The following is a 25,351-nucleotide window of genomic DNA, read 5'->3' as shown; positions in this document are numbered from 1 at the left end:
TTCTGTTATAATCTCCACCCGGCACAGCCAGAAGAGGACTGGCCACCCCTCATAGCCTGGTTCCTCTCTAGGTTTCTTCCTAGGTTTTGCCTTTCTAGGGAGTTTTTCCTAGCCACCGTGCTTCTACACCTGCATTACTAGCTGTTTGGGGTTTTAGGCTGGGTTTCTGTACAGCACTTCGAGATATTAGCTGATGTAAGAAGGGCTATATAAAATAAAATTGATTGAAAATTGATATATGCTCAGAATTGCATTGTGGTTAGATGAAAACACTTACATTTTGCCAAGGCGGAGATGAGTTGCCGATACAGAGATGCAGACAGCAGTGGATGCATCAAGTGTAGGCCTAATGACAATCGCAGAATGTCATTACAATACCCATAGGCATCATATGAAATAGGGATTCTAGGCCTATGTAATTCTATGATTACACCTAGGCTATCAAAAAAAAGGTGTGCAAGCGCTCACACACATAGGGATTCCCGTAAGAAACTAAATCTACTTTCACCCCTGGGCATATGAGTTTCATATGTATATTGTACGTGTGTAGTAGGAGTGCATAGTGTCATTATGTATGCTGTATGAGTTTAGCAGGAGTGCATAGGGATATCATACGCATGTTGTATTAGTGTAGCAGGATGTGCATGTGTCATATCATTGCAGTACAAGTGTAAAAGGAGTGTCATATGAATGCCGTATGAGTGTAGTAAGTGTCATAAATATGTCATATGATGGTGATAGGAGTGCATAGGAGTGTAATAGAGCCACAATTCCACGATAGGCATAAATGTAGCTTCTCAATGACCTGGAGTGACTGAGTGGGCACCGGGCCATAGTAGAGTTGCCTCATTGAAGAGGGTTCGTATTTATAGCCTTTTACGCCAAGTACAGGACTGGGCTCGCAATCAGTACTGTCTGCCGTTCAGTCAAAGCAAAACAGCACAGAGCTGTATGTGTGTATAATTCTAGGAGTGAGTGTGTGTCAATTCTTTTATGCAGGAGGTATGCGTTTTGACTGAATTCAGGACATACCTGTGTTTTCAATCTCACCGTAATTGGACTATATACAGTCTCTCACAAAAGTGAGTACACCCCTCACATTTTTGTAAATATTTGAGTATATCTTTTCATGTGACAACACTGAAGAAATGACACTTTGCTACAATGTAAAGTAGGGAGTGTACAGCTTGTATAACAGTGTAAATTTGCTGTCCCCTCAAAATAACACAACACACAGCTGTTAATGTCTAAACCGCTGGCAACAAAAAAGTGAGTACACCCCTAAATGAAAAATGTCCAAAGTGTCCCAAAGTGTCAATATTTTGTGTGGCCACCATCATTTTCCAGCACTGCCTTAACCCTCTTGGGCATAGAGTTCACCAGAGCTTCACAGGTTGCCACTGGAGTCCTCTTCCACTCCTCCATGACAACATCACGGAGCTGGTGGATGTTAGAGACCTTGCACTCCTCCACCTTCCGTTTGAGGATACCCACAGATGCTCAATAGGGTTTAGGTCTGGAGACATGCTTGGCCAGTCCATCACCTTTACCCTCAGCTTCTTTAGCAAGGCAGTGGTCGTCTTGGAGGTGTGTTTGGGGTCGTTATCATGTTGGAATACTGCCCTGCGGCCCAGTCTCCGAAGGGAGGGGATCATGCTCTGCTTCAGTATGTCACAGTACATGTTGGCATTCATGGTTCCCTCAATGAACTGTAGCTCCCCAGTGCCGGCAGCACTCATGCAGCCCCAGACCATGACACTCCCATCACCATGCTTGACTGTAGGCAAGACACACTTGTCTTTGTACTCCTCACCTGGTTTCCGCCACACACGCTTGACACCATCTGAACCAAATAAGTTTATCTTGGTCTCATCAGACCACAGGACATGGTTCCAGTAATCCATGTCCTTAGTCTGCTTGTCTTCAGCAAACTGTTTGCGGGCTTTCTTGTGCATCATCTAGAAGAGAAGAGGCTTCCTTCTGGGACGACAGCCATGTAGACCAATTTGATGCAGTGTGCGGCGTATGGTCTGAGCACTGACAGGCTGACCCCCCACCCCTTCAACCTCTGCAGCAATGCTGGCAGCACTCATATGTCTATTTCCCAAAGACAACCTCTGGATATGACGCTGAGCACGTGCACTCAACTTCTTTGGTCGACCATGGCGAGGCCTGTTCTGAGTGGAACCTGTCCTGTTAAACTGCTGTATGGTCTTGGCCACCGTGCTGCAGCTCAGTTTCAGGGTCTTGGCAATCTTCTTATAGCCCAGGCCATCTTTATGGAGAGCACCAATTCTTTTTTTCAGATCCTCAGAGAGTTTTTTGCCATGAGGTGCCATGTTGAACTTCCAGTCACCAGTATGAGGGAGTGTGAGAGCGATGACACCAAATTTAACACACCTGCTCCCCATTCACACCTGAGACCTTGTAACACTAACGAGTCACATGACACCGGGGAGGGAAAATGGCTAATTGGGCCCAATTGGGCCCAATTAATGGCTGTGTGTTGAGTTATTTTGAGGGGACAGCAAATGTACACTGTTATACAAGCTGTACACTCACTACTTTACATTGTAGCAAAGTGTCATTTCTTCAGTGTTGTCACATGAAAAGATATACTCAAATATTTACAAAAATGTGAGGGGTGTACTCACTTTTGTGAGATATATATCAGTCTCTAATTGGAGGGTCAGATTTCAATTTGCTCTGTGTGTGTCACCAAAGGACCAACACTTTAGAGTAAACTGGTCCCAAGACTTCAGCCTTTGAACCCAAGGCTCACCTCACACAGTTCCCCGGAGAACTTGGTCGGGCACTCGCACACAAAGCCATCCAAAATGCTGTGGCAGCGCCCGCCGTTCTGGCAGGGCCCACTGGCACACCTGTTCCGCTGGATCTCGCAGTGCGTGCCCACAAAGCCTGACGGGCACTGACAGAAATACCCCCTGGGACCTTCCTGAAGAGAGAGCAAGATGGTGGGAAAAGATAGATATAAATGACAGATCTAACACATGAGAATCCTATAGGACAGGGTTTGACCTGCTAACAGGTCAAAGGGCAAGTTGAATACAAGAGAAAGAACTTGACAGTATGTGATAGATATCCAGTTATCCATAGGTGAGCATGTCCTCTAGGTTTCAGTCTAAGAGCCTTCTTAAATCTCGATTTGGTCATGTCATACATATAGTTCAGAGTTGCAAATTTTACATGAACATTTACAGAAATGGTTGAGCAGATAAAAAAAGAATTACATTATTAATTAATTTTCTGTGTGGCATTGAGTCATGAGGCCACAGAGAAGGGCACCTACCTTACACGTTGCTCCATTCTGACATTGGCCGTGGCAGCCCTTGACATCTGAGGTAGGTGAGAGAAAGATGGTTACACACAGAAGGGTTTTTAAATAACTATAGCATAAAAACAGATCCACCATTTTAATGTGCAATCAAGGCAGGTGTTTTTGTTAATGAATCGAAGATGGAAAGTTAGTCCATGGTTATTCTTCAATTATGAACAAAGCAAACATACAGTGCCTTCAGAAAGTATTCACAACCCTTTAAATGTTTTCCACATTTTGTGAAAGCCAGAATTTAAAATGGATTCAATTTAGGATGTTTGTCCCTGGCCTACACACAATACCCCATAACGTCAAAGTGGAATTATACTTTTCATTTTTTTTAACTTCAGAAGTAAAAATAAAACAAGTCACATAAGTTGCATGGACTGTGTGCAATAGTGTTTAACATGATTTTTGAATCACTCCCTCATCTCTGTACAACACGCATACAATTATCTGTAAGGTCCCTCAGTTGAGCAGTGAATTTCAAACACAGATTCAACCACAAAGACCAGGGAGGTTTTCCAATGCCTTGCAAAGAAGGGCACCTATTGGTAGATGGAGTAAAAGCAGAAATTGATTACCCCTTTGAGCATGGTGAAGTTATTAATTACACTTTGGATGATGTATCGATACACCCAGTCACTGGAAAGATACAGGCGTCCTTCCTAACTCAGTTGCCGGAGAGGAAGGACACCACAGGGATTTCACCATGAGGCCAAAGTAATACACTTTTTGTCATGAATCCAATACAACACATTACGGAGTACCACTCTCCATATTTTCAAGCATAGTGGTGGCTGCATCATGTTATGGGTATGCTTGTAATCGAGTTTTTCAGGATAAAAAAAGAAACTGAATGGAGCTAAGCACAGGCAAAATCCAAGAGGAAAACCTGGTTCAGTCTGCTTTCCACCATACACTGGGAGATGAATTTACCTTTCAGCAGGAAAATCTACCATGGAGTTGCTTAAATCTACTTTAAAATCTATGGCAAGACCTGAAAATTTTGCACAATCCAGGTGTGAAAAACTCTTAAAGACAATTTATGCTTGATCCGAAAATGTGGTCGGATGGTGTGACACAATTACGGAGCCTCCGGAGGCACGCAGAGGGAAAATTGAGCTCCGTACCGCATCGGGCAATTTTTTTTACAATGTGGAGGGCTCCGTATAGCTCCGCATTGACATGATTGCGCGGGAGGTCTAGTATAAACACAAACTCACTTCCTTGACAACTTCTTTCACAACAGCTCTGCGACGCGCAAGAAGTATAAATGCCCTGACTTCTGAACAGGTCGTATAGTAGTAAATGCTGTACGGCCACTGTAGACATCGGATTGACCATTCAGCACCTTTTAGAGACTTACCCAGAAAGACTCACAGCTGTAATCGCTGCCAAAGGTGCTTCTACAAAGTATTGACTCAGTGGTGTGAATACTTATGTAAATTAGATATTTATGTATTTTCATTTTCAAAACATTTGCAAACATTTATAAAAACATATTTTCACTTTGTCATTATGGGGTAGTGTATAGATGGGTCTTTTTTATATAGTTAATAAATTTTGGCTGTAACACAAAATGTGGAATAAGTCAAGGGTTATGAATACTTTCTGAAGGCACTGTATGCAGTTGACAAGAATCTATACCCTTCATGCAATAAAAACCACAGAGGCAAAGTTGGTGAGTTTTGCAGAGACAGCTAGGGAGACAGTGGCCACTTTAGAAAGTGACAAAGCCTCGGCCGGAGGTGACAGTGCTAGAACGTGCCAACGAGACGTGGCCCAAAGCCACAGCGGTAAGATCAGCAGCAAGAGTGAAAATAACGAGAGAGAGAGCGAGAGAGACGGTGATGACAATAAGGGGGAGACGAATACTGACTGATGTCACAGTTTTGTCCGGACCATCCTTGAAAGCAGTCGCAGTGATATCCGCCAATTAGGTTTTTGCAAGAGTAAGCGTTTACACACGGTTTCCCCACACACTCATTCGCATCTGTGGAGTCAGGACATAGAAAGGGGGGAGGGAGTCAGAGTCAACGGGTAAAGGGAGGAAGAAAGGAAAGAGAGAGGTAAGAGGGATAGAGAGAGGTGAGAGAAAGATGAGAGAGAGAGAGGGGGAAGAAAGAGGTGAAAAGGCACATTGAAGCCCCACCACCAACACATCGGCACAAAGGAGTCCAAGAATGAGTCTTCTTGTCAGTCTCTTCCACTTATAACGAATTACAGTAAAGCACGGTACCAAACCCCTTTACAATACAAAGGATTGTGTAAAGCTCCCCTCATTATTGGAAACTGGAGGGATTTTTTTTCTAAAAGGTGTATTATTTTATTCACAGGTGTCAATGTTCTGATCCTGATGTATAAGCCTATACTATTGGTGGGAGCAATACACTTAGCATTGTCCAGTCAGCCATTTCAGTCCAACAAGAAGAAGAGGTTCCACTCTATCCCTGAATCCTAAATCAACCCCTAGTCCCCCCTCCTACGCGCTCCTGTAGATCTGAAAGGCAAATATGGCAGGAACTCTACCCAGGACGTCAAGTTGAAGTAATTCCCATATTGCTTGAACCTATTAAATTATCTAAATCTACATGAGTGGCATAGAGTCGCAGTCCACAACCTCCCCCTTCCATCTCCATCCATCCTCTCTCAACTCCCTCTTTTCCATTTGTTTGGGCCTATCCCGCAGACACCATTATAGAGTCACAGTCCCCAACCTCCCCCTTCCTTCTCCTCCACCCGTCCTCTCTCAACTCCCTCCATCTATCCACCCATCTAACTTGTTTGGGCCTATCCCTTCAAAAAAAGCAGATGACAACTGAGACACTAATATTTTTAAACCCCCCCCCCCCCCTCCAAAAAAATAAAGCCTTGCTGCATATTAAATATTCAGGAGGGGGGGCCGTCCCCGGGGAGCATGGCCAGTCCGCTCGCACACCTGTATGAAACCCGAACATCCAACGCTCAGGTAGTAAGGGGAGACCAGGTTACGGTTCCAGCTCCGTAAGGGGAGACTGCGGGCTGGGTTTTGGGTTCCCTCCCCTCCCCGAGCTTGTTTCCAGGTCATAATCCGCTTCCTGGCACAAAACACTCTGCTTCCTCTCATCAGGTATGAGTGGATAAATAAACAAACGTAAATAAACAAAGATAAAAAAATTAAAATGTGACGCGGGACTCTGGTCACAGACAACAGCACTCATGATATGGGTAGCGGTTGCCAAGCAGTTTCCGGTGTACATCGCTGTACTCTGAAGGCACTAGGATCGTGTTGCAGACAGTAGGGGGGCTGAGAATAAGTAAGGCCCAGTGCACTACTTTTGTGAAAAAATAAAACAAATAACCCGTGCTATATCGGTCCACTAATACAGGACTAGTAAATTCCCAGTGCACTAAAAACACCCCTACTTCCTGGGGCTATGGAAGTAACCATTGGTAATAGTCATGCGAGTGGACTCTCCATTGATCGATGAATGGGTGTACTTAAAGGGATAGTTCACCCAAACGCTAATATTAGCAGTTGGCGGAAGTAGCTAGTTTAACAAATCCAAAGAATGGTCGAAATGTTTAAACTTGTATTTTCTCCTATATAGACATACCCTATGTGTTTTAATAAAATAAACTATATGTAGGCTACTGAGCTTGGCTGATGCTTTAAGCACACTGTGATTAAATAATGAAGACACACAAATAACTAAAGAGCGAGCCAGAGATCAAGATCGCCTAACCAGAAGAAAGAAAACCTGTTCCGGACCCAGCTGCTGCTGGCCTTCGCAGATTTAGCCATTAAGTTCCTGAAGTTGCCGGTAGATAATAGGCTACACCATTTCTACTTGGAGTGCCAATTTATCTTACCATTTCTACCAATCTGCGTACCAGTTATGATTTTCATATGCACATTTTCGTGGAACAGTTTCATTTAATTTCTAATAAAGTCTTCGTATCTCAATCACTATAATGTGGTTAATCAAAATTCTAAAAGTAACTTCTATTGCCAACTATGTAAATATAGCCTACATAAAACCAGCAAATAAAAACATTGCAGCATGCAGGTAGAAAATAGCCTGATAAAAATAAATATCCTATAAATCACCAAACAATCAACCAGTTGACTAAATGGGGTCAGCCCTATTTTAATGGATTGTTCTAAAATCATTGTAGAGTCAGCTACGATCGTAACATGATTGGATGCACCACTGAGACACTCATGCAGTCTGTTGATTTGGGTGGGGTGTGTGATCCGGGGGTCTTACCAATCTGGCAGGTCTTCCCACCCCACTGTGGGGGGCACACACACTCAAAGCCGTTCTCCAGATCGATGCATGTCCCACCTTGGGCACATGGACTGGAAGCACATTCGTCCATGTCTGAGTAAAACCAAAAACACACATAAAATTAAATAAACAACAGCACAAACACATGACCACACATATGGCATACTATACTAAGTCAGTGTTCAACATTTTACAATACAGTGTTTAATATGAAATAATGTGGTGACCAATTTCGATTGAATAGAACCTCTAGTTTGTTACATCACTCAGAGAGTTATCTCCTATCAAAGTATCCAGTAACAAATAATTTCTATAAACACAATGGTCCTGTGTGGCTCAGATGGTTAGAACAGAGTGCTAGCAAGGACAAGGTTGTGGGTTCAATTCCTGCAGCGATCACATAGTAAAAATGCAGGCACTCAATGTACTGTTAGTCGCTTTGGAAGAAAGTGTCTGCTAAGAGGCATGTATGACATTATTATTAGATAATCACCTCCCCTATATAAAGGATAAAGGTTGCAAAGTTCCGGTAATTTTCTCAAAATTACCAGGTTTACCAAAAATCTGTTGGGAGGATTACAGGGTGTCCTGCTAATTCCGTCCTGATTCCAGTAAACGTCCAACCAGGATAGTATACCCAAATATCAAAACGCTACCCTTCGCTACAATTCACCTTCGGCATCTTGTTAACGCGTACCTGAGCTCGCTAGTGCAGAGGCATTGGCTAACTGCGTTTAATTATTTTAAAGTGACCCCAAAGCCTATTTTCAGGAGCTTGTTGCCAGAGAAAGCATCAATAGCTGTTATAGCAGCACCACATTCTAAGAGTCTTACGCAGTCACTGAGAAAGAGGTAGGGAGTGAGAGCGAGGAATAAGATGGTTAAAGGGGGGAGTCCAAGTTATGAAGGCGAGAGAGAAAGAGAGACATGAATGAGATGGTTAGAGGTAGAGTCAGCGATGGAGGAGAGGGAGAGAAAGCAAGAGAGAAAGAGAGAACACAAAAGAAAAAGAAAGCAAGAGCGATAGAGAAAGCAAAAGAGCACAGAGAGAGAAAGCAAAAGAGACCGAGAGAGAAGAAGCCTGTCATGGTAGCGTAACGTGATTAGCTGCCATTAAAGCCCTATCCTTGCACTTCTGATACGGGCATAATGAAAAACACACAAGCAAACACACAGCACTTCTGCAATCGTATAGTCACACTCCATCACCAGTGCAAGGCTTTAGGCCAGACAGCCACACACACCTTCGAGGGCTAGGGAAAGCATGGGGGGGGCGTGAGTGCCTGTGTGTGTGTCAGTAACGGGGGTGGAGAGAGAGAGATGGGTTCTATGGAGAATCCCACAACGATGAGAGATGGATAAGAAGGGTGGCAAAGACACATTCCCAGTGCCACCAATGCGGCCTGGTTCAAAGGGAGGGCAGATTATGCAAATCCCCCCCTCCTCCGGGTGAGTCTTCTGCCCGATGGGTGTCAGTGGGGTGTCTAATCCTGGCCCCTATGAAGCCGGGGCCCCTCACAGAAACATGCATGCACGCACACACACACACACACACACAGACAGACAGACAGACGCTACTGCAGGGATGAGTTACAGATATGGAGGGCGATGAATAAACAGAAAGAAGGGGTGTTCTTCTCACCGTTGGCGCAGGTGGGCCCCTCCCATCCCGGCGGGCAGTGGCACTCGAAGCCAGACGGGACCTCATGGCACGTGCCGCTGTTGGCACACGGGTTGGACACACAGGCGTGCTCAGCTGTAGAACACACACACACACACGTGCAGATACACAAACACATCACTATACAAACGAGCAGGTCAACATCTGGGAAAAGTCCTCAAGGGGTCAAAATGGAACAGGTCCTTTAAGGTCACCTGGAGAACCTGTGAAAACAGAAGTGGTAGCTAGGAGCTAGGGGAAGAGGGCAGGGGGGTCAACATGGAACGGGCCTTTAAGCCCATCCAAAGTATTTGTGAAAAACAAGGAGGTAGCCAGCTAGGAACTAGGTGAAGGGGGCAGGGAGTAGCTGGGCCTTTTAGCCTTTTTGGGTAGTAGCTTGAATTCTGTGTCTCACCTATCTCGCAGGTCTTGCCAGAGTAGCCGTCGGGACAGGCACAGCGATACTCATCCGGCTCCGTGTTCATGCATGTGCCGCCGTTCACGCACGGCTGGTATCTGCCACAGTAGTTCAGATCTGGGCATGCACACACACGAAATACACACAGATTATGAACGCCAAATCAAACCCCCATCCCTATCATTCTGGTTCTCTACATGCTAGCAGTTGTGCAGTCATCCTGGGCATAGTCAGCATACACAATTCCAGCCCCTACCACCCACTTTGTGTAGATCTGAAATGACTGGACAGGTGTAAGCCTATCTGAAGGAAAGATGGAGCTAAAGTATTCCCATATAGCCAATACAGCGCATATTTAAATACTGTTCAGTTCTACAAAAAAGTATTTGTCTACAGGCTAGGGGAATTTAGATTTGGAAAGCATACACTGGGTGCGTCCCAAATAGCGCAAAAGGGGTGCACTATAAAGGGAGTAGGGTGCCATTTGGGACGCAACAAATGTCAGCCAACACCGTACACTTCCGTAGTACTATGTATCGAGCCATGAGGCTGTTCTGTTTTTCCCCCTAAAGGACTTGTGAATAAATAAAGAGGGATCAGACCCCACTAGGGACCTCTGGGCTTCCTCTCATCCTAGAAAGCACTCAGTGACGGAGGGCAGAGGGAGGATTGGGTGTCCCTATGGCCACTACAATAAGGGCTTGACACCAGTATCCTGTTAGCGGTGACACTATCACTATGCTAACGTCACCCTAAGAAGCTCGACAGACTGTACACAATGATTCAGAGTGTAATGCAGTATGTGAATGTCATTTTTCGTCACAAAATGGGTGTGTCCTTGTAGTACGTAGTCCTGCCTATAGGCTTCGCATCAAATAAGCGGTCTATTTTGCATTGATAACCAAATATAATCTCAGCGACTGTTCAAACTATACACCAAACATTGTAGCCTTAAAATCCCCCCAAAAGGTATTTTGTTTAGAAGTAAAAAGTACATGATTCTAGGCTGTTTTGAAATGGTAAAAATCTGCAGCCATGTACTTTTTTTCTCTGAGGAAAAATGATGACATTCTATTTATCTGATAAGGGAGCTAATATATTCAAGCAGCATATCAAACTGAGATAATGTGGTAGGAAACACTGGCAAGTATAAAAATATTTGCCAGGGAATATTACTTATAAATCTGATTATTTCACATAGGGGAAATGTGGGATGCTAAACGGCTAGCTTGCTTGCTGATTTTAGCCAGCTAGCTAGCTAGCAAGCTGCTAGCAGAGTAGCCTACTGGCAGGCAAAAAACAAGGTAATGTAAAACAAACCTAAACTTTCATTACATTTAGCTATTATTTAAATATGCAGTTGGTTTTCTTTCAAATTAGCTTAGAGTAGTGATGTTTTCAAAGTCATTCTTCTTTGCCTTTACCACAAAATGGGAAGACAACACTTCCTTGTGAATGTTGCCATTTGGGAGGCTAGGAATGCATGGACCGGCAAGGTATCATATTACCAAAAGGTATGCGTAAAAAAATTTAAATAAACGGACTCCCCCCAAGCGCACACACGTATAATAACGGAGTGAAGTAAGTGGAGAGATTAACACAAATGTAGAATTACTACTATGTGCTAGTTGTTTATGCTAACAGCTAGAGGGATGTCCTCTGCTGTAACCATCAGTATCAACTCAAATAAGGGCCCAACACCAGTATCCTTTTAGCAGTAACGCTAACACCACGCTAACAAAAATGCAGCATTACTACTATTACTATGTAGTAGCCATGTTATGTGTTTATATAACTATGCTAACAGCTAGATGGACGTCCCTTTGCAGTAGTCACCAGTATCCATCTCCACCACTCATTAGTAGGGCCTGATTGTTTGCTCTGGTTAGAGGTTTCCTCTAGGATTAGTTTCCCCTCGCCAACTCTTAAGCTTAAGTATTACAAGGGGTAAAAAGGCTAAACTGATCTTAGATCATTGTCTATGAGGCAACTTCATAAAAATGGTCAGGCTTTGGGCCCGGTGTCCCGATAGCGATGGAACTTAGGCTTACGATTGTTTTAACGATGGATTTTTCCCCACAACGGCCAAAGATGTAACATGCGTTCCCCAAAACGCAGACAGAACGTTCGCTAAGTGCGTGGTTAAGGCAGTGTCGATACAGATAGGATCGAAAGAAAGGTAATGCTGCTCTCAGATTAGCTTTCTACATGAAATTCTTACCTTAACATTCCAATTCCACAATACGGACGATGGGTTAGCTCCTAGAAATATATCATCACCTATGGCTGCAAATATTGAGGTGGCTTACTCTAATGCTTACCCTATAATAATGTTTAGCTGAGATTTTCTGTGTATAAAATGAAGCGGTAGGGAAAAATGCATCTAATGACGGACTGAGCTGTTCTGAGGCAGTCGGTAAATAACAAGCAATTTCAAGTGCAACTATAGTAAATGGTTTTGAGAAACAATGCTCCTACAAAGGTTCTCACGATAAACTTAGCCTTAAGATGCATTTGGGAAATCAGGCCGTTTTGTACTTTAATTCATGCATTATGTATAGGAAATAAAGCAACATAAGTAGGTCCAGGATCAGTCACTAAGGGGATAAGGTTAGTCTCCACAGCAGCCGGCAATGCTGACGCCACAACAAGCAGAAAACATGCTTGTCGTAAGAGGCAGTAATGCTATTTGTTACGGTGCAATAGTTTTGCTTCACTGGCACTAGTAGGCATGTTCTGGTCATGGCAGCAATGTTCAAACATCTAGTGGAAAGCCTTCCCAGAAGAATGGAGGCTGTTATAGCAGCAAAGGGGGGACCAACTCCATATTAATGCCCATGATTTTGGAATGAGATGTTCGACGAGCCGGTGTCCACATACTTTTGGTCATGTAGTGTGTGCGCGTGCGTATATACTCTCACACACACAGACACACACAGTTTAATATGCGCATACAGTTTAAAGTTTTCATAAATTACATCTAAAATTGGTCATGCTCAGTCCTTATTCCACACCACTTTTCTGTTACATGCATCAGGTATTGTCATCAGACCTCAATCCCAAATGACTGGGAAAGATTGGCATCTACCTGGGTGGAAACATCCCTTTTAAAATGTACAGTATTTGACTTGATTTCACTTAAAATACAAGCCATTGTGTGTATGTGCGCGTGTTTGTATGTGCGCCTATGCCTTACCTTTGTCACAGAGCAGGCCTCCCCAGTTGCGCTCACAGCTACATTGCCAGGGGTTGACACAGGTCCCGTGAACACAGCCTGGGTAGGGGACACACTCGTCACAGAACTGGCCCTGCCAGCCATAGTTGCACCTGTGGACATCAAGGGCAAGCGCCATCAACACACGCGTCATGTTCATTAAGGCATGCAATGGAAAATGTGTTTTAACAGAATGAGCGATTCTCATGAGACAAGTCCAGGTAGTCAGTGTTTCAGTACGTTTTCTTCTGTGGAAAAAGTCAGGCTACTGTCAATCACAAACCAACCCTTGAACCCTTTGACCGCACTTGTGTGGATCTGATAGGATTGAATAGGTGTAAAGCATTGTATGAACAAGCTCACCTTTTCCTTCTAATAGGCAAGGTGGAATTGTAGACATATTGCTAAGAGCAATAGGGGATAGGGGCTTAGTTGGGATTGGACGAAAGAGCACCATCATAAGCCTGAGCAAGTAATTATAATGAATCCAACAGACAGTGAACCTCTCAAGGCCTTGTGCCAACTAATCTTAGCAGAAGCAGACATTCCAGGGCACTAGAGGTTAAGAATACTTCCATGGGGTGCGGGGGGGGGTATGTGTGTGAGTGGAGGGGTTCCTAGGCTGTTGTGGCGGTACGCGGTGTGTGTGGCGAGTCAAAGCATCAGTGTGTGTGCACACCAATCATCGTTTCACACAGCAGCACCCTGCTATTCCAAGGCCAGTGGTTTTCCGATCCAGAGCCGTCAGTCAGCCCAGCTGTCTTGTCAGTTTCGAAGCGGCTGGGGCTATTTTGAGCCTCGCTCTCCTGCAGCACCAGCACGTCCAGCTGCTGCTCCTCTCACAGGCAAGGTCTCCATAACTCTGCTAGCCGCATACCTAGCATGCTGCTCCTCCACTGTATAGGAGGCTTGAGAAGAGTCCTGTTAGCAGTAACGCTAACACAAGCACAGAATTTATACTACTAGCCATGCTAACTAGGGGGAATTGACGCATACTTACCATGCTGCTCCACCGTATAGGAGTGGCTTGAGGAGTCCTGTTAGCAGTAGCGCCAACACAAGCACATTAATTGCAGCTGTGCGAATATTTATGCTAACCACTAGAGCAGAGTTGCCAAACTCGTTTCCAAAAATTGTCTTTAGCTTTCATTTTGATGACTGTTAGCTAGCTGGACAGAGTGAAAAGACTAACAATGTAGGTCCATTATCATTTCTACACAGTTTCGGTCATTTCAATGTCGCTTAAGATCGTTTTTCCCTGTGGGACAGATTGAATGGGCTTGCGGGCCATATGTTTGACAACCCTGCACTAGAGGGAGGTCCCCTTGTTGTAAGGCTAATGCTACGCTAACGGGTAAAATGCCTCAGGCTAACGTTGAAGCAAAACATTAGTTAGATCTTTTGCATGGTTGAAGTCAGTTAATTTGCATCGGAGGCCAGTCAAATGTTTCCCCTTCGTCCATTGTTGTCATGGTAGGAGTATAAATAAAAGTAAGATTGAAGCTAGGTATTTCAAACTCAAAGGGTTCAGACATTTAGGCCCATTCTCCACTTATACTCAAACTAAAGATACCTTATGCAGCAATATATAGCCACAAAGAGATGTGAATTTGTTCTATGTAAAAACAAATCCAGAATCAAATTCAAATGTATTTCTATATTATAAAATGTGCTTTACAGTACTAGACCCCAAAGAGCAAGACAGAAACAAACTATGCTAAGCTTCACTATAGCTGTTAATGTCTCCAGCCTATACAACAAAAACAGCTCCAGTCCAATCCCCCCCCCCAGAGAGCTTTCCAAACTCTGTGTGCCTATGAGGCTGCCCAAGGGCGATTGTGTGTATATTTAAACTTAAGTGTACACTCGGCCCATGGGGTTGCCAGGATACGCATTTACTAGTAGTATCACATAGTATTTCCAAAACATTATATAGACATTTTTTACATTTGTGTTTTTTCTTCAGAAATGAATGCTTATGGGTACCTTTATGTGTCTGTAAAATATGACTATTATCAGTTTTTAGATGTGTATTAAAATGGGTTGTCACAAAACGATATATATCCATTGTTTAGCTGGAATGTAATATTTGTATCCTGTGTATTTTACATACAGATCTCATATTACTGTATTGATTCATTTTTTTTTTTTATGTGTCAGGGCAAGTCTATTGCTACGACCAATATAACAGCCTGTGTACCCACCCACACAGTGAACCGCAGCAGCTCAAGACCTCACATTCCCCTGTCACGTTTCTTTTGCCTGTACTGTCCGGGCCCGCTGGGAGGTGCCTCAACAAAAAATTACTTTGGATCGAGTTAGGAAGAGGCCTTTCCTTTGGATTCGTTGTTACGGAGCGAGGAAGTGAGTTTGCCGCTCACTCAACCCCGGCACATTCTGAGTGGTCTGTTAGCAATAGTCTGGCTCGTACCAGTGCTCCCTTCCTGATGACGGCAGGGAAGCCAGTCAGTCCATCCTGTAAGACTGGGGGTTGGTTGGGGGAATTGGGAAGGCGGGGGAAGGTGGGAAGTTTAGGTGATTGACAGGATATTGTGTCATTTCCTGTTGTGTCATATCCTCCCTTCACAGGGAACCATATATATCAGGCTCTCCATTTCCGTAGCCCTTTACACGCGTACCCTTATACGGGTTGAAATGGGCAGATTTGGACACTGATAAGCTCCTAAATTGGAACGCAGTGGCTGTTCAGTAACATGCTATACATGACGTCAGAGCTCACGGTCTATGCATCACAGCTTTGTACGGGTTTTGACTGACAGTCGTTCTGAAGAAGTTGCCCCCATTCCTACCGCTAATTGGGAAACTTTTGCAAATGTTTTGTTGTCTGAGAGGGGGAAATGCTGTAAATTACGAGGACTCTATGTATTTTGAAAGATGAGACGTTGAGGATTCTAATAAATACCGCTTTGATGTCATACAAGCAAGCAAAACACCAGTCCAAATGTGCACTTCACATTTCCATATCATAAAACTCATATACAGCGTCAACATTTATGATCACTATGTTTGATGTACAGTTACAAAATGACATGGAGTTATACCCTGAGTTGTCCTGAAGAGAACGAGCCTGTTGTATTGTGAAGAAAATTTGACACGGACCATGTCTCAATGCACTCATGACTCCATTCTAATAGTTCAGCTCAACCACAAATATTGATATCATATTTCTAAGTTACATCGTAGGCTGAACACCTTGGTCATAAAACAATATTACTTTGTATCGCTTAGCTCAAATTAGTTGTGATAGGGAGAGATGTTAAAAGGATCTTACTTGCATTCCCCCGGGACTGAGCAGCCTCCATGTAACAGGTTGCAGCCTTGCTTGCAGATCGCTGTGAGAGAGAGGGGGAGGGAGTAGAGAGGGTGGAAGAGGAGCGGGAGATAAAGTAAAAGAGGGTGAACGAGAAGAGAGAGTATTAAGAGAAAGAGCCAGAAAGAGGAGGAAAGAGAGTAAGAGAGGGAAGGGCATATGGAGGAGTAGGGGGCTCTTTTATTTGCTTTCACTCAAACATGTGCAACACAACGTGGACCCCCAAAGAAAACCTCCCCTCTCTTCTCCACCCTCCTCTAACCCCTTGACTACTAAGGTCAAAATCGGGTGATTTAGTGAGCCCCACCATCTCCCCCATACTACCACCAACTCCCCCCTACCGCTCTTTTACACTGCAGCTGGCCCATTCTAAAGGGCAGTCCACACCAAGGACGGTAAATATAACAATAAAAATGTTTAATTAGTTCTAATTCAAGTGAACAGGAGCGTTCACACTACAGTGATAATTACAAAGAGTGAATAATGAGAGGTATCGTTTGGATCACTTTCAGAGCAATTCTTTATAGGACGACTTCGGAGAATGACGATCCACGACAAACAGCGCAACAGAAGGCTATTTTCTCCGATGGTAGGTCTATCTGTTAACGTCGATACATCCTGATGAAATACACACCTACTGGCCTGCTAATGGCTTTCTGGACCTTGTAAACTGTCGAGAAGAGACCCATTACTGATCCAAACGGTTGCCTAAAATAAGGCCTAGGAAAGATTATTATTTCGGAATGAAACATGTATTCAAAAACGCAGGGCTTTTAGCGGTTATTGAAATGGCATATTCACTGCAGTTTACAGCATAGACTAGAATTCTTTACTCACTAGAAACATTTTATAAAATGCATTATTGCATTGTGTTGTTATACCCTAGTTATGATCAAAAACCTTAAATTTGGGAGATTGTCGAGCTGCGTGCCCACGGGGACTGGAATGCAGCCTGGGGAGCAAACTATATATATATATATATATATATATATATATATACAGTGGGGGAAAAAAGTATTTAGTCAGCCACCAATTGTGCAAGTTCTCCCACTTAAAAAGATGAGAGGCCTGTAATTTTCATCATAGGTACACGTCAACTATGACAGACAAAATGAGGAAAAAAAATCCAGAAAATCACATTGTAGGATTTTAATGAATTTATTTGCAAATTATGGTGGAAAATAAGTATTTGGTCAAAAACAAAAGTTTCTCAATACTTTGTTATATACCCTTTGTTGGCAATGACACAGGTCAAACGTTTTCTGTAAGTCTTCACAAGGTTTTCACACACTGTTGCTGGTATTTTGGCCCATTCCTCCATGCAGATCTCCTCTAGAGCAGTGATGTTTTGGGGCTGTCGCTGGGCAACACGGACTTTCAACTCCCTCCAAAGATTTTCTATGGGGTTGAGATCTGGAGACTGGCTAGGCCACTCCAGGACCTTGAAATGCTTCTTAAGAAGCCACTCCTTCGTTGCCCGGGCGGTGTGTTTGGGATCATTGTCATGCTGAAAGACCCAGCCACGTTTCATCTTCAATGCCCTTGCTGATGGAAGGAGGTTTTCACTCAAAATCTCACGATACATGGCCCCATTCATTCTTTCCTTTACAAGGATCAGTCGTCCTGGTCCCTTTGCAGAAAAACAGCCCCAAAGCATGATGTTTCCACCCCCATGCTTCACAGTAGGTATAGTGTTCTTTGGATGCAACTCAGCATTCTTTGTCCTCCAAACACGACGAGTTGAGTTTTTACCAAAAAGTTCTATTTTGGTTTCATCTGACCATATGACATTCTCCCAATCCTCTTCTGGATCATCCAAATGCACTCTAGCAAACTTCAGACGGGCCTGGACATGTACTGGCTTAAGCAGGGGGACACGTCTGGCACTGCAGGATTTGAGTCCCTGGCGGCGTAGTGTGTTACTGATGGTAGGCTTTGTTACTTTGGTCCCAGCTCTCTGCAGGTCATTCACTAGGTCCCCCCGTGTGGTTCTGGGATTTTTGCTCACCGTTCTTGTGATCATTTTGACCCCACGGGGTGAGATCTTGCGTGGAGCCCCAGATCGAGGGAGATTATCAGTGGTCTTGTATGTCTTCCATTTCCTAATAATTGCTCCCACAGTTGATTTCTTCAAACCAAGCTGCTTACCTATTGCAGATTCAGTCTTCCCAGCCTGGTGCAGGTCTACAATTTTGTTTCTGGTGTCCCTTGACAGCTCTTTGGTCTTGGCCATAGTGGAGTTTGGAGTGTGACTGTTTGAGGTTGTGGACAGGTGTCTTTTATACTGATAACAAGTTCAAACAGGTGCCATTAATACAGGTAACAAGTGGAGGACAGAGGAGCCTCTTAAATAAGAAGTTACAGGTCTGTGAGAGCCAGAAATCTTGCTTGTTTGTAGGTGACCAAATACTTATTTTCCACCATAATTTGCAAATAAATTCATTAAAAATCCTACAATGTGATTTTCTGGAATTTCTTTTCTCAATTTGTCTGTCATAGTTGACGTGTACCTATGATGAAAATGACAGGCCGCTCTCATCTTTTTAAGTGGGAGAACTTGCACAATTGGTGGCTGACTAAATACTATTTTTCCCCCACTGTATGTATGTATGTATGTATGTATGTATGTATGTATGTATGTATGTATGTACGTACACAAAACCGTTCAAACGTTTGGGGTCACTTAGAAATGTCCACGTTTTCGAAAGAAAAGCAATTTTTTTGTCCATTAAAATATCATCAAATTGATCAGAAATACAGTGTAGACATTGTTAACGTTGTAAATTGTAGCTACTTGCTATTGTAGCTGGAAACGGAATATCTACATAGGCGTACAGAGGCCCATTATCAGTAACCATCTGTCCTGTGTTCCAATGGCACGTTGTGTTTGCTAATCCAAGTTTATCATTTAAAAAGGTGAATTGATCATTAGAAAACCCTTTTGCAATTATGTTAGCACAGCTGAAAACTGTTGTGCTGATTAAAGAAGCAATAAATCTGGCCTTCTTGAGACTAGTTGAGTATCTGGAGCATCAGCAATTGTGGGTTCGATTACAGGCACAAAATGGCCAGAAACAAATAACTTTCTTCTGAAACTCAGTCTATTCTTGTTCTGAGAAATGTAGGCTATTCCATGCGAGAAACTGCCAAGAAACTGAAGATCTTGTACAACGCTGTGTACTACTCCCTTCACAGAACAGTGCAAACTGGCTCTAACCAGAACAGAAAGAGTGGGAGGCCCCGGTGCACAACTGAGCAAGAGGACAAATACATTACAGTGTCTAGTTTGAGAAACAGACGCCTCACAGGTCCTCAACTGGCCGCTTCATTAAATAGTACCTGCAAAACACCAGTCTCAACGTCAACAGTGAAGAGGCGACTCCGGGATGCAAACACAACGTGCCATTGGAACACAGGACTGATGGTTGCTGATGATGGGCCTCTGTACGCCTATGTAGATATTCCTCTTTTTTCTCTCTTTTTTTAATCAGCCGTTTCCAGCTACAATAGCCATTAACAATGTCTACACTGTATTTCTGATCAATTTGATGTTATTTTAATGGACAAAAAAAAAAATTATTCTTTCAAAAACAAGGAAATGTCTAAGTGACCCCAAACTTTTGATTGGTAATATTATATTATATATATTTTTCCCTGTAAATTCATTGGAATAGGCTTCACTGAAGTATTAGGCCTAATATTTAGCTAATGCATGATGGGTTGCATACGCTTCTAACTTAGGCTACACGGTTTTCTCTGCGCATCTACACACCTGGCCTCTCAGCTACAGCTACTCTTCTTAGCTCTTGGGAGTCCCAGGAAAAACTAGACACCAATTGCTTGTTGTACACTTAATTCATAGCATTTTAATTAGTACTACTAGCCTATCGAGGAGAGATTCCAGCTTGCTCGCTGAATGTAAAATAGGGGTGTTTGAAAGGAGAGAGAGCGCGCAATGGTGTGATAACATTGTTGCACTGATGCATTGCAAATGGTTGCCCAGGACAGACGAGCACAGTGAAAAAGATCCCAAAAAATTGACAACCATATATATTTTTTTAAATCACTTGCAAACCACTTGAGCAACGAGGCAAGCAATGACATGATGTAAAAGATGCGCAGGCTAAACAGTGTTTGTTGTTGAATTGCTACATTTAAATATGAGTTTCAATATGTTTTATTACATGTACATTAAAGTATGAATTGCAGTTGTCACTATGACAATGAACACGCCCTAAAGCACTGAATGGTCTGTTACCACCTTATTTATAAGTCTACAGCATGCAGTAGGATGCATTGATCAGTTGATTGACAGGTGTAGCCTACTGAAGAATGATACATAGAAACACCCAGTCCTGAGAGCCTCTGTGCCAGTGTGTGAACATGCTATTTTCACATCACAGCTGCAGCATGAGGGGGAATAGACAGGAGTGGCTAGTCTAACAAGCTTTAAAAGGTGAACTCGGTAACATCTCTTCTCCACATAATGTCTATGATAAAGTCGTAAAGGAATTTCATTCCTTGAGATGAAAATTAAAACGGACATCGTGCACAGAGAGCACTCAACCAGTTGCCGAGCACCTGCCCTTTTGCCCTACTACGAAAATGTGCCCTCGCAGCTTAGTGGATTTTTTATTTGTCTTATTTTTGTATTTTAAATGTAACAAATTGCACATCAAACTGGCCAATTTCATAAGCTCTTGAATCTCATAAAATACCACCTCCCAAGAGTGCACTCGTCTGACTTGCATGCAGCGGCCACTGGCTGTGGGTGCCAGGCAGGGAGACTTGAATACTGGTAGGAGGCTACTTTTGAGTTGGATCTGTCACACTGTTAGGGACAAAGAATGGGGCAATTCGACTGCTTGTCAGTAAGAGACATATCAGCAGCAGAACAAACTCAAATCAAGTAAAGAAGGAGTTTGTTTTGAAAGCATAGCTAACTAGCATATCTACATCATTCGCTCTGATCAGCTGATAGCCACTCTTTTCCCGATTTCAATCAACTCTCGTCGTCTCTAGGCCTAGGAGTCACCGGCACTAGCTTGCTTACAATGTGTGATGAGTGAGTGTTGTTGTTGCAGAAAATAAATAGGCCTATAAATGTTGACATTTTGGCTACAGAGGCAGTTGGAACGTTATGAATTTCGAGTTGTGAATAATGAAAGTCGGGGCAAAGGTCTATGTATGGCCCTGATGGACATTATGTTTCTTTACTGTCAGAGTGGCCTAGCTAGCCAGCTTCAGCGTATACAAGAAAAGAGGTCCTCAGAGGTTGAAAACAATATAACAATAGTGCAAGTCTCTGAAGAAACTAATGCAAAGCCATTGTGTTTTTCTAAGTCATACACAAAAACAATTGGAATTGAACGTATCGCTAAAATGTTACATATAGCAGCTTTAAACCGACTACATTGTATTGGAAGCATGTATTCAGCACATCAAGGTGGATTACCAATGGACTATAAAAGCAGGGGAGCGAGCCATGTACATTTATCAAGCGGTGGAGGCCATAGAGTGGCTTTTAATAAAGGCCACATTTAATAATAGGCCAGACCTATAGCACTCGGAGCTTGCTAGCATGCCCAGTACCCATATACCATTGCCACCTGATGGAATTATGGAATTCCCCCCCCCATCTGCTGAATTGGGATCACATGCTAACGTGCCAAGATCACCAACTCACCCGTTCGGCAGTCTTCGCCCATCCAGCCCTCCAGGCACACGCGGTTGCCCGACTGCTCGCAGCGGTAGTGACCGAAGTAGTCGTCGCGTGGCCGGCACTGCTTGTTGCACTTGCTGCCATAGTAGTTCTCATTGCACTTCAGACGGATGCGGTACTCGAGGCGCGCCACGGGCCCATCGTGCTGGATGGTCTGCCAGTGGTCACCAGGGTTGATCATGCTTGTGTGGATGCTCCGCTCGATCAGCAGCTCCTCGTCATCTGCCAAAAAAGGAAGATTAAAACGAAAGTTTCAGGTTATGAAGATAAAAAACTTTTGAAATGGTCCTGAGGGTCAATGGAATTGTCAACAGAGAATGGCTTTTGCAAGGGTATAACATTTTCAAATAACTATCATTTTTCTAGCCTGCTAATTGATTTTGACAAACAAAACAAAAAATCGGTCCCAAAAAATAACTGTGCGGCCCTTCATTGAATTTCAAAGTCCCGATGTGGCCGTCGACCCAAAAGGTGACCCTTGACCTAGGGCATTGTCATTGACGGTTGCCAGAATACACCAGGACTGCGCATCAATGCTAAAATGGATTCCTTTCCACTGTTGGTAAATTGGATTCTAGTTTATTGCTTCCAACGATTCAATCAGTGATAATGAAGGAAGACCCAAAGAAAGGAAACCAACTTCCACTAGACACACAACTTGCCCCGATGAACCTGGGAAGACCGGCCACATCCAACTCAGCAGTCTGAACTATTATCTCAATAGTTCATACAGATACAACCAACACAAAGAGTAGATAAAAATCTATCTGTGGTGTGAGGGAGATGCTCACAAATGTATTCTATGGTGGTCCAATCGGCAAATGACCACCTGAATTTTAACTACCCAACTCAATCTACAGCAAAACGGCCCGTTTTCTTATCCTCAGTGGTGTATGCTAATAACGCTACGCTCTTTGCATCCAAAAGGGCATTGCCGTCTATCAGGAGGGAGGCGGTGGGGGGGGTTGGATAGCTGCTAGCCAACAGCACGCTACGCTCACAATAACTATTACATTTTTCTGCTCTGCCAGCTCCGACAAAGAAGGCAATCTTTATCACAGTGGGATCGGAGACGACAAACGCAGAGGAAATACGGGGCCTGCAATTTCCTCTGCCCCAATGCGCCGGACTGCCCCCCCTCCCTTGCAACACACATCCCAATCTCATGAGCGCAAACACACACACACCTTCCTCTGACAACGTCAGACGAATTAAGCAACAATAACAGAAATAACCCCCAGTGCTTCCAGATAGAGGACAATGGCCCCCCCGGGCCGCGCTGTTCAGTGTCTAAACACTGAGTCGTCCGCAGCACATCCTGCTTGATAAACACAACGCAAACAGCCTTTCAGGCCCTTTCCTGAGGTCCCCGGGGGCCCCACTGGAGGACATAATGCTGGTGAGTCAACACACACAAATGCTAAATCTTACTGTGCCTCTCTGGTTGTCACATACATACATACTACTTGAAAGTCAATAACTTTTGTTTTGTTTTCTCAATTGTTTTTCCACTGCCATGTGTGCGTGCATGCGAAGTTGCTGGATATTGGCTGGACCTGGAATATGCTGTCGTACACCTCGATCTAGAGCATCCCAAACATGCTCAATTGGTGACATGTCTGGTGAGTATGCAGGCCATGGAAGAACTGGGACATTTTCGGCTTCCAGGAATTGTGTACAGATCCTTGCGACATGGGGCCATGCATTATCATGCTGAAATATGAGGTGATGGCACGACAATGGGCCTCAGGATCTCGTCACCGTATCTCTGTGCATTCAAATTGTCATTGATGAAATGCAAGTGTGTTTGTTGTCCGTAGCTTATGCCTGCCCATAGCATAACCCCACCGCCACCATGGGGCACTCTTCACATTGACATCAGCAAACCGCTCGTCCACACGACGTCATACACGTGGTCTGCGGTTGTGAGGCCGGTTGCACGTACTGCCAAATTCCCTAAAATTATATCGGAGGCAGCTTATGGTAGAGAAATTAACATTCAATTCTCTGGCAACAGCTCTGGTGGACATTTCTGCAGTCAGCATGCCAATTGCACGCTCTCCCTCAAAACTTGAAACATCTGGGGCATTGTGTTGTGTGACAAAACTGCACCTTTTAGAGTGGCCTTTTATTGTCCCCAGCACAAGGTGCACCTGTGTAATGATCATGCCGTTTAATCAGCTTCTTGATATCCCACACCTGTCAGGTGGATGGATTATCTTGGCAAAGGAGAAATGTTCACTAACAGGGATGTAAACAAATTCTCTCCCACCCCCCCCCGGGTTTCCACTTCACAATAACACCACTTACAGTTGACCGGGGCAACTCTAGCAGGGCAGAAATTTGACAAACTGACTTGTTGGAAAGGTGGCATCTTATGAAGGTGCCACGTTGAAAGTCACTGAGCTCTTCAGTACGGGCCATTCTACTGCCAATGTTTGTCTATGGAGATTGCATGGCTGTGTGCACGATTTTATACACCGGTCAGCAACGGGTGTGGCTGAAATAGCCGAATCCACTAATTTGAAGGGGTGTCCATATACATTTGTCCATGTAGTGTAGATGAATAGATTGACATATATGATTATTTAATTTTGCTATAGCAATGTGTCTTATAAGCCCATGTGGGCTGTGCATCCTGAATATGCATGAAACTATAATAATAAAATAAATCAAACCAACTCAAACTCATACAGACCGATTGACAGAGCTGCTGCTGAGTTCATGTGGATGCCACAGTACTTTGCAGTTTGGCAGCCATTAGAGCATGGTGACATCAGCATGGGGCTAAAGGGCTAGCGCTGCAGCTGCAGAGCTAATTAGCCAGTAGCTAGCCACCCAGTCAGCTAAGTCTGCCTTAATGGCTTACAGCCACACTCATTTAATTTCAACAAGTAAACTAGGACTAATGCCCCGTTTGCATCGTGACGCATTTCATTACGCCGTATGTCAACTTCACTCAATCTCGTTGTTTCACAACGCAAGACAAGATGGAGTCTCTTGTCAGAGATCGCATTTAATATGGGAGATTGCTAAATATAACATTTCCATTCAAGACAGGAGAAACATATCGTTTCAGTTGATAAAATATTTTGTTTAGTTACTTTTTCCTCAACTTGTTTCTATAACGTTCTAGCAAGTCAAGCCATCTTACAGAGCAGCTAGCTAGCTAAAAGCTAGGCTTTACTGTAGCTAGCGACCTCCACCTAATAATCATCAAAAACAAACGCCATTACAATCACAAACTAAAAGGGGACACAACAGAAAGTATAATTGGCTTAAATGTTTATTCTTTTTAACATAAAATAGTACTCACTTATAGGAATGGGTAATTGTTTACAAGTTGCTAGCTATCCCATAAACCACATATTTTCATCTTCTGTGGTTTGGTAACT

At 43.6% G+C, this 25,351-nt stretch overlaps 1 protein-coding gene across 1 annotated transcript in view; it reads right to left on the bottom strand.

Moving 5' to 3' along the window:
- The window catches only part of jag2b (jagged canonical Notch ligand 2b), a 105,749-nt gene that overhangs the window by 39,911 nt on the left and 40,487 nt on the right, over positions 1-25,351 (bottom strand). The window contains exons 4-12 of the mRNA XM_084150887.1: positions 21,921-22,178; positions 16,196-16,256; positions 12,886-13,016; positions 9,687-9,806; positions 9,254-9,367; positions 7,591-7,704; positions 5,220-5,333; positions 3,311-3,357; positions 2,783-2,956 (exon numbers count right to left, since the gene is read on the bottom strand). Coding sequence (XP_084007013.1) covers positions 2,783-2,956; positions 3,311-3,357; positions 5,220-5,333; positions 7,591-7,704; positions 9,254-9,367; positions 9,687-9,806; positions 12,886-13,016; positions 16,196-16,256; positions 21,921-22,178 — 1,133 coding nt within the window. The remainder of the gene's footprint in view (positions 1-2,782; positions 2,957-3,310; positions 3,358-5,219; positions 5,334-7,590; positions 7,705-9,253; positions 9,368-9,686; positions 9,807-12,885; positions 13,017-16,195; positions 16,257-21,920; positions 22,179-25,351) is intronic.

This window comes from Coregonus lavaretus, assembly GCF_964263955.1.
Source record: "Coregonus lavaretus genome assembly, chromosome: 33".
NCBI lineage: Eukaryota > Metazoa > Chordata > Actinopteri > Salmoniformes > Salmonidae > Coregonus > Coregonus lavaretus.
This window is presented reverse-complemented; position numbering and strand designations above follow the sequence as displayed.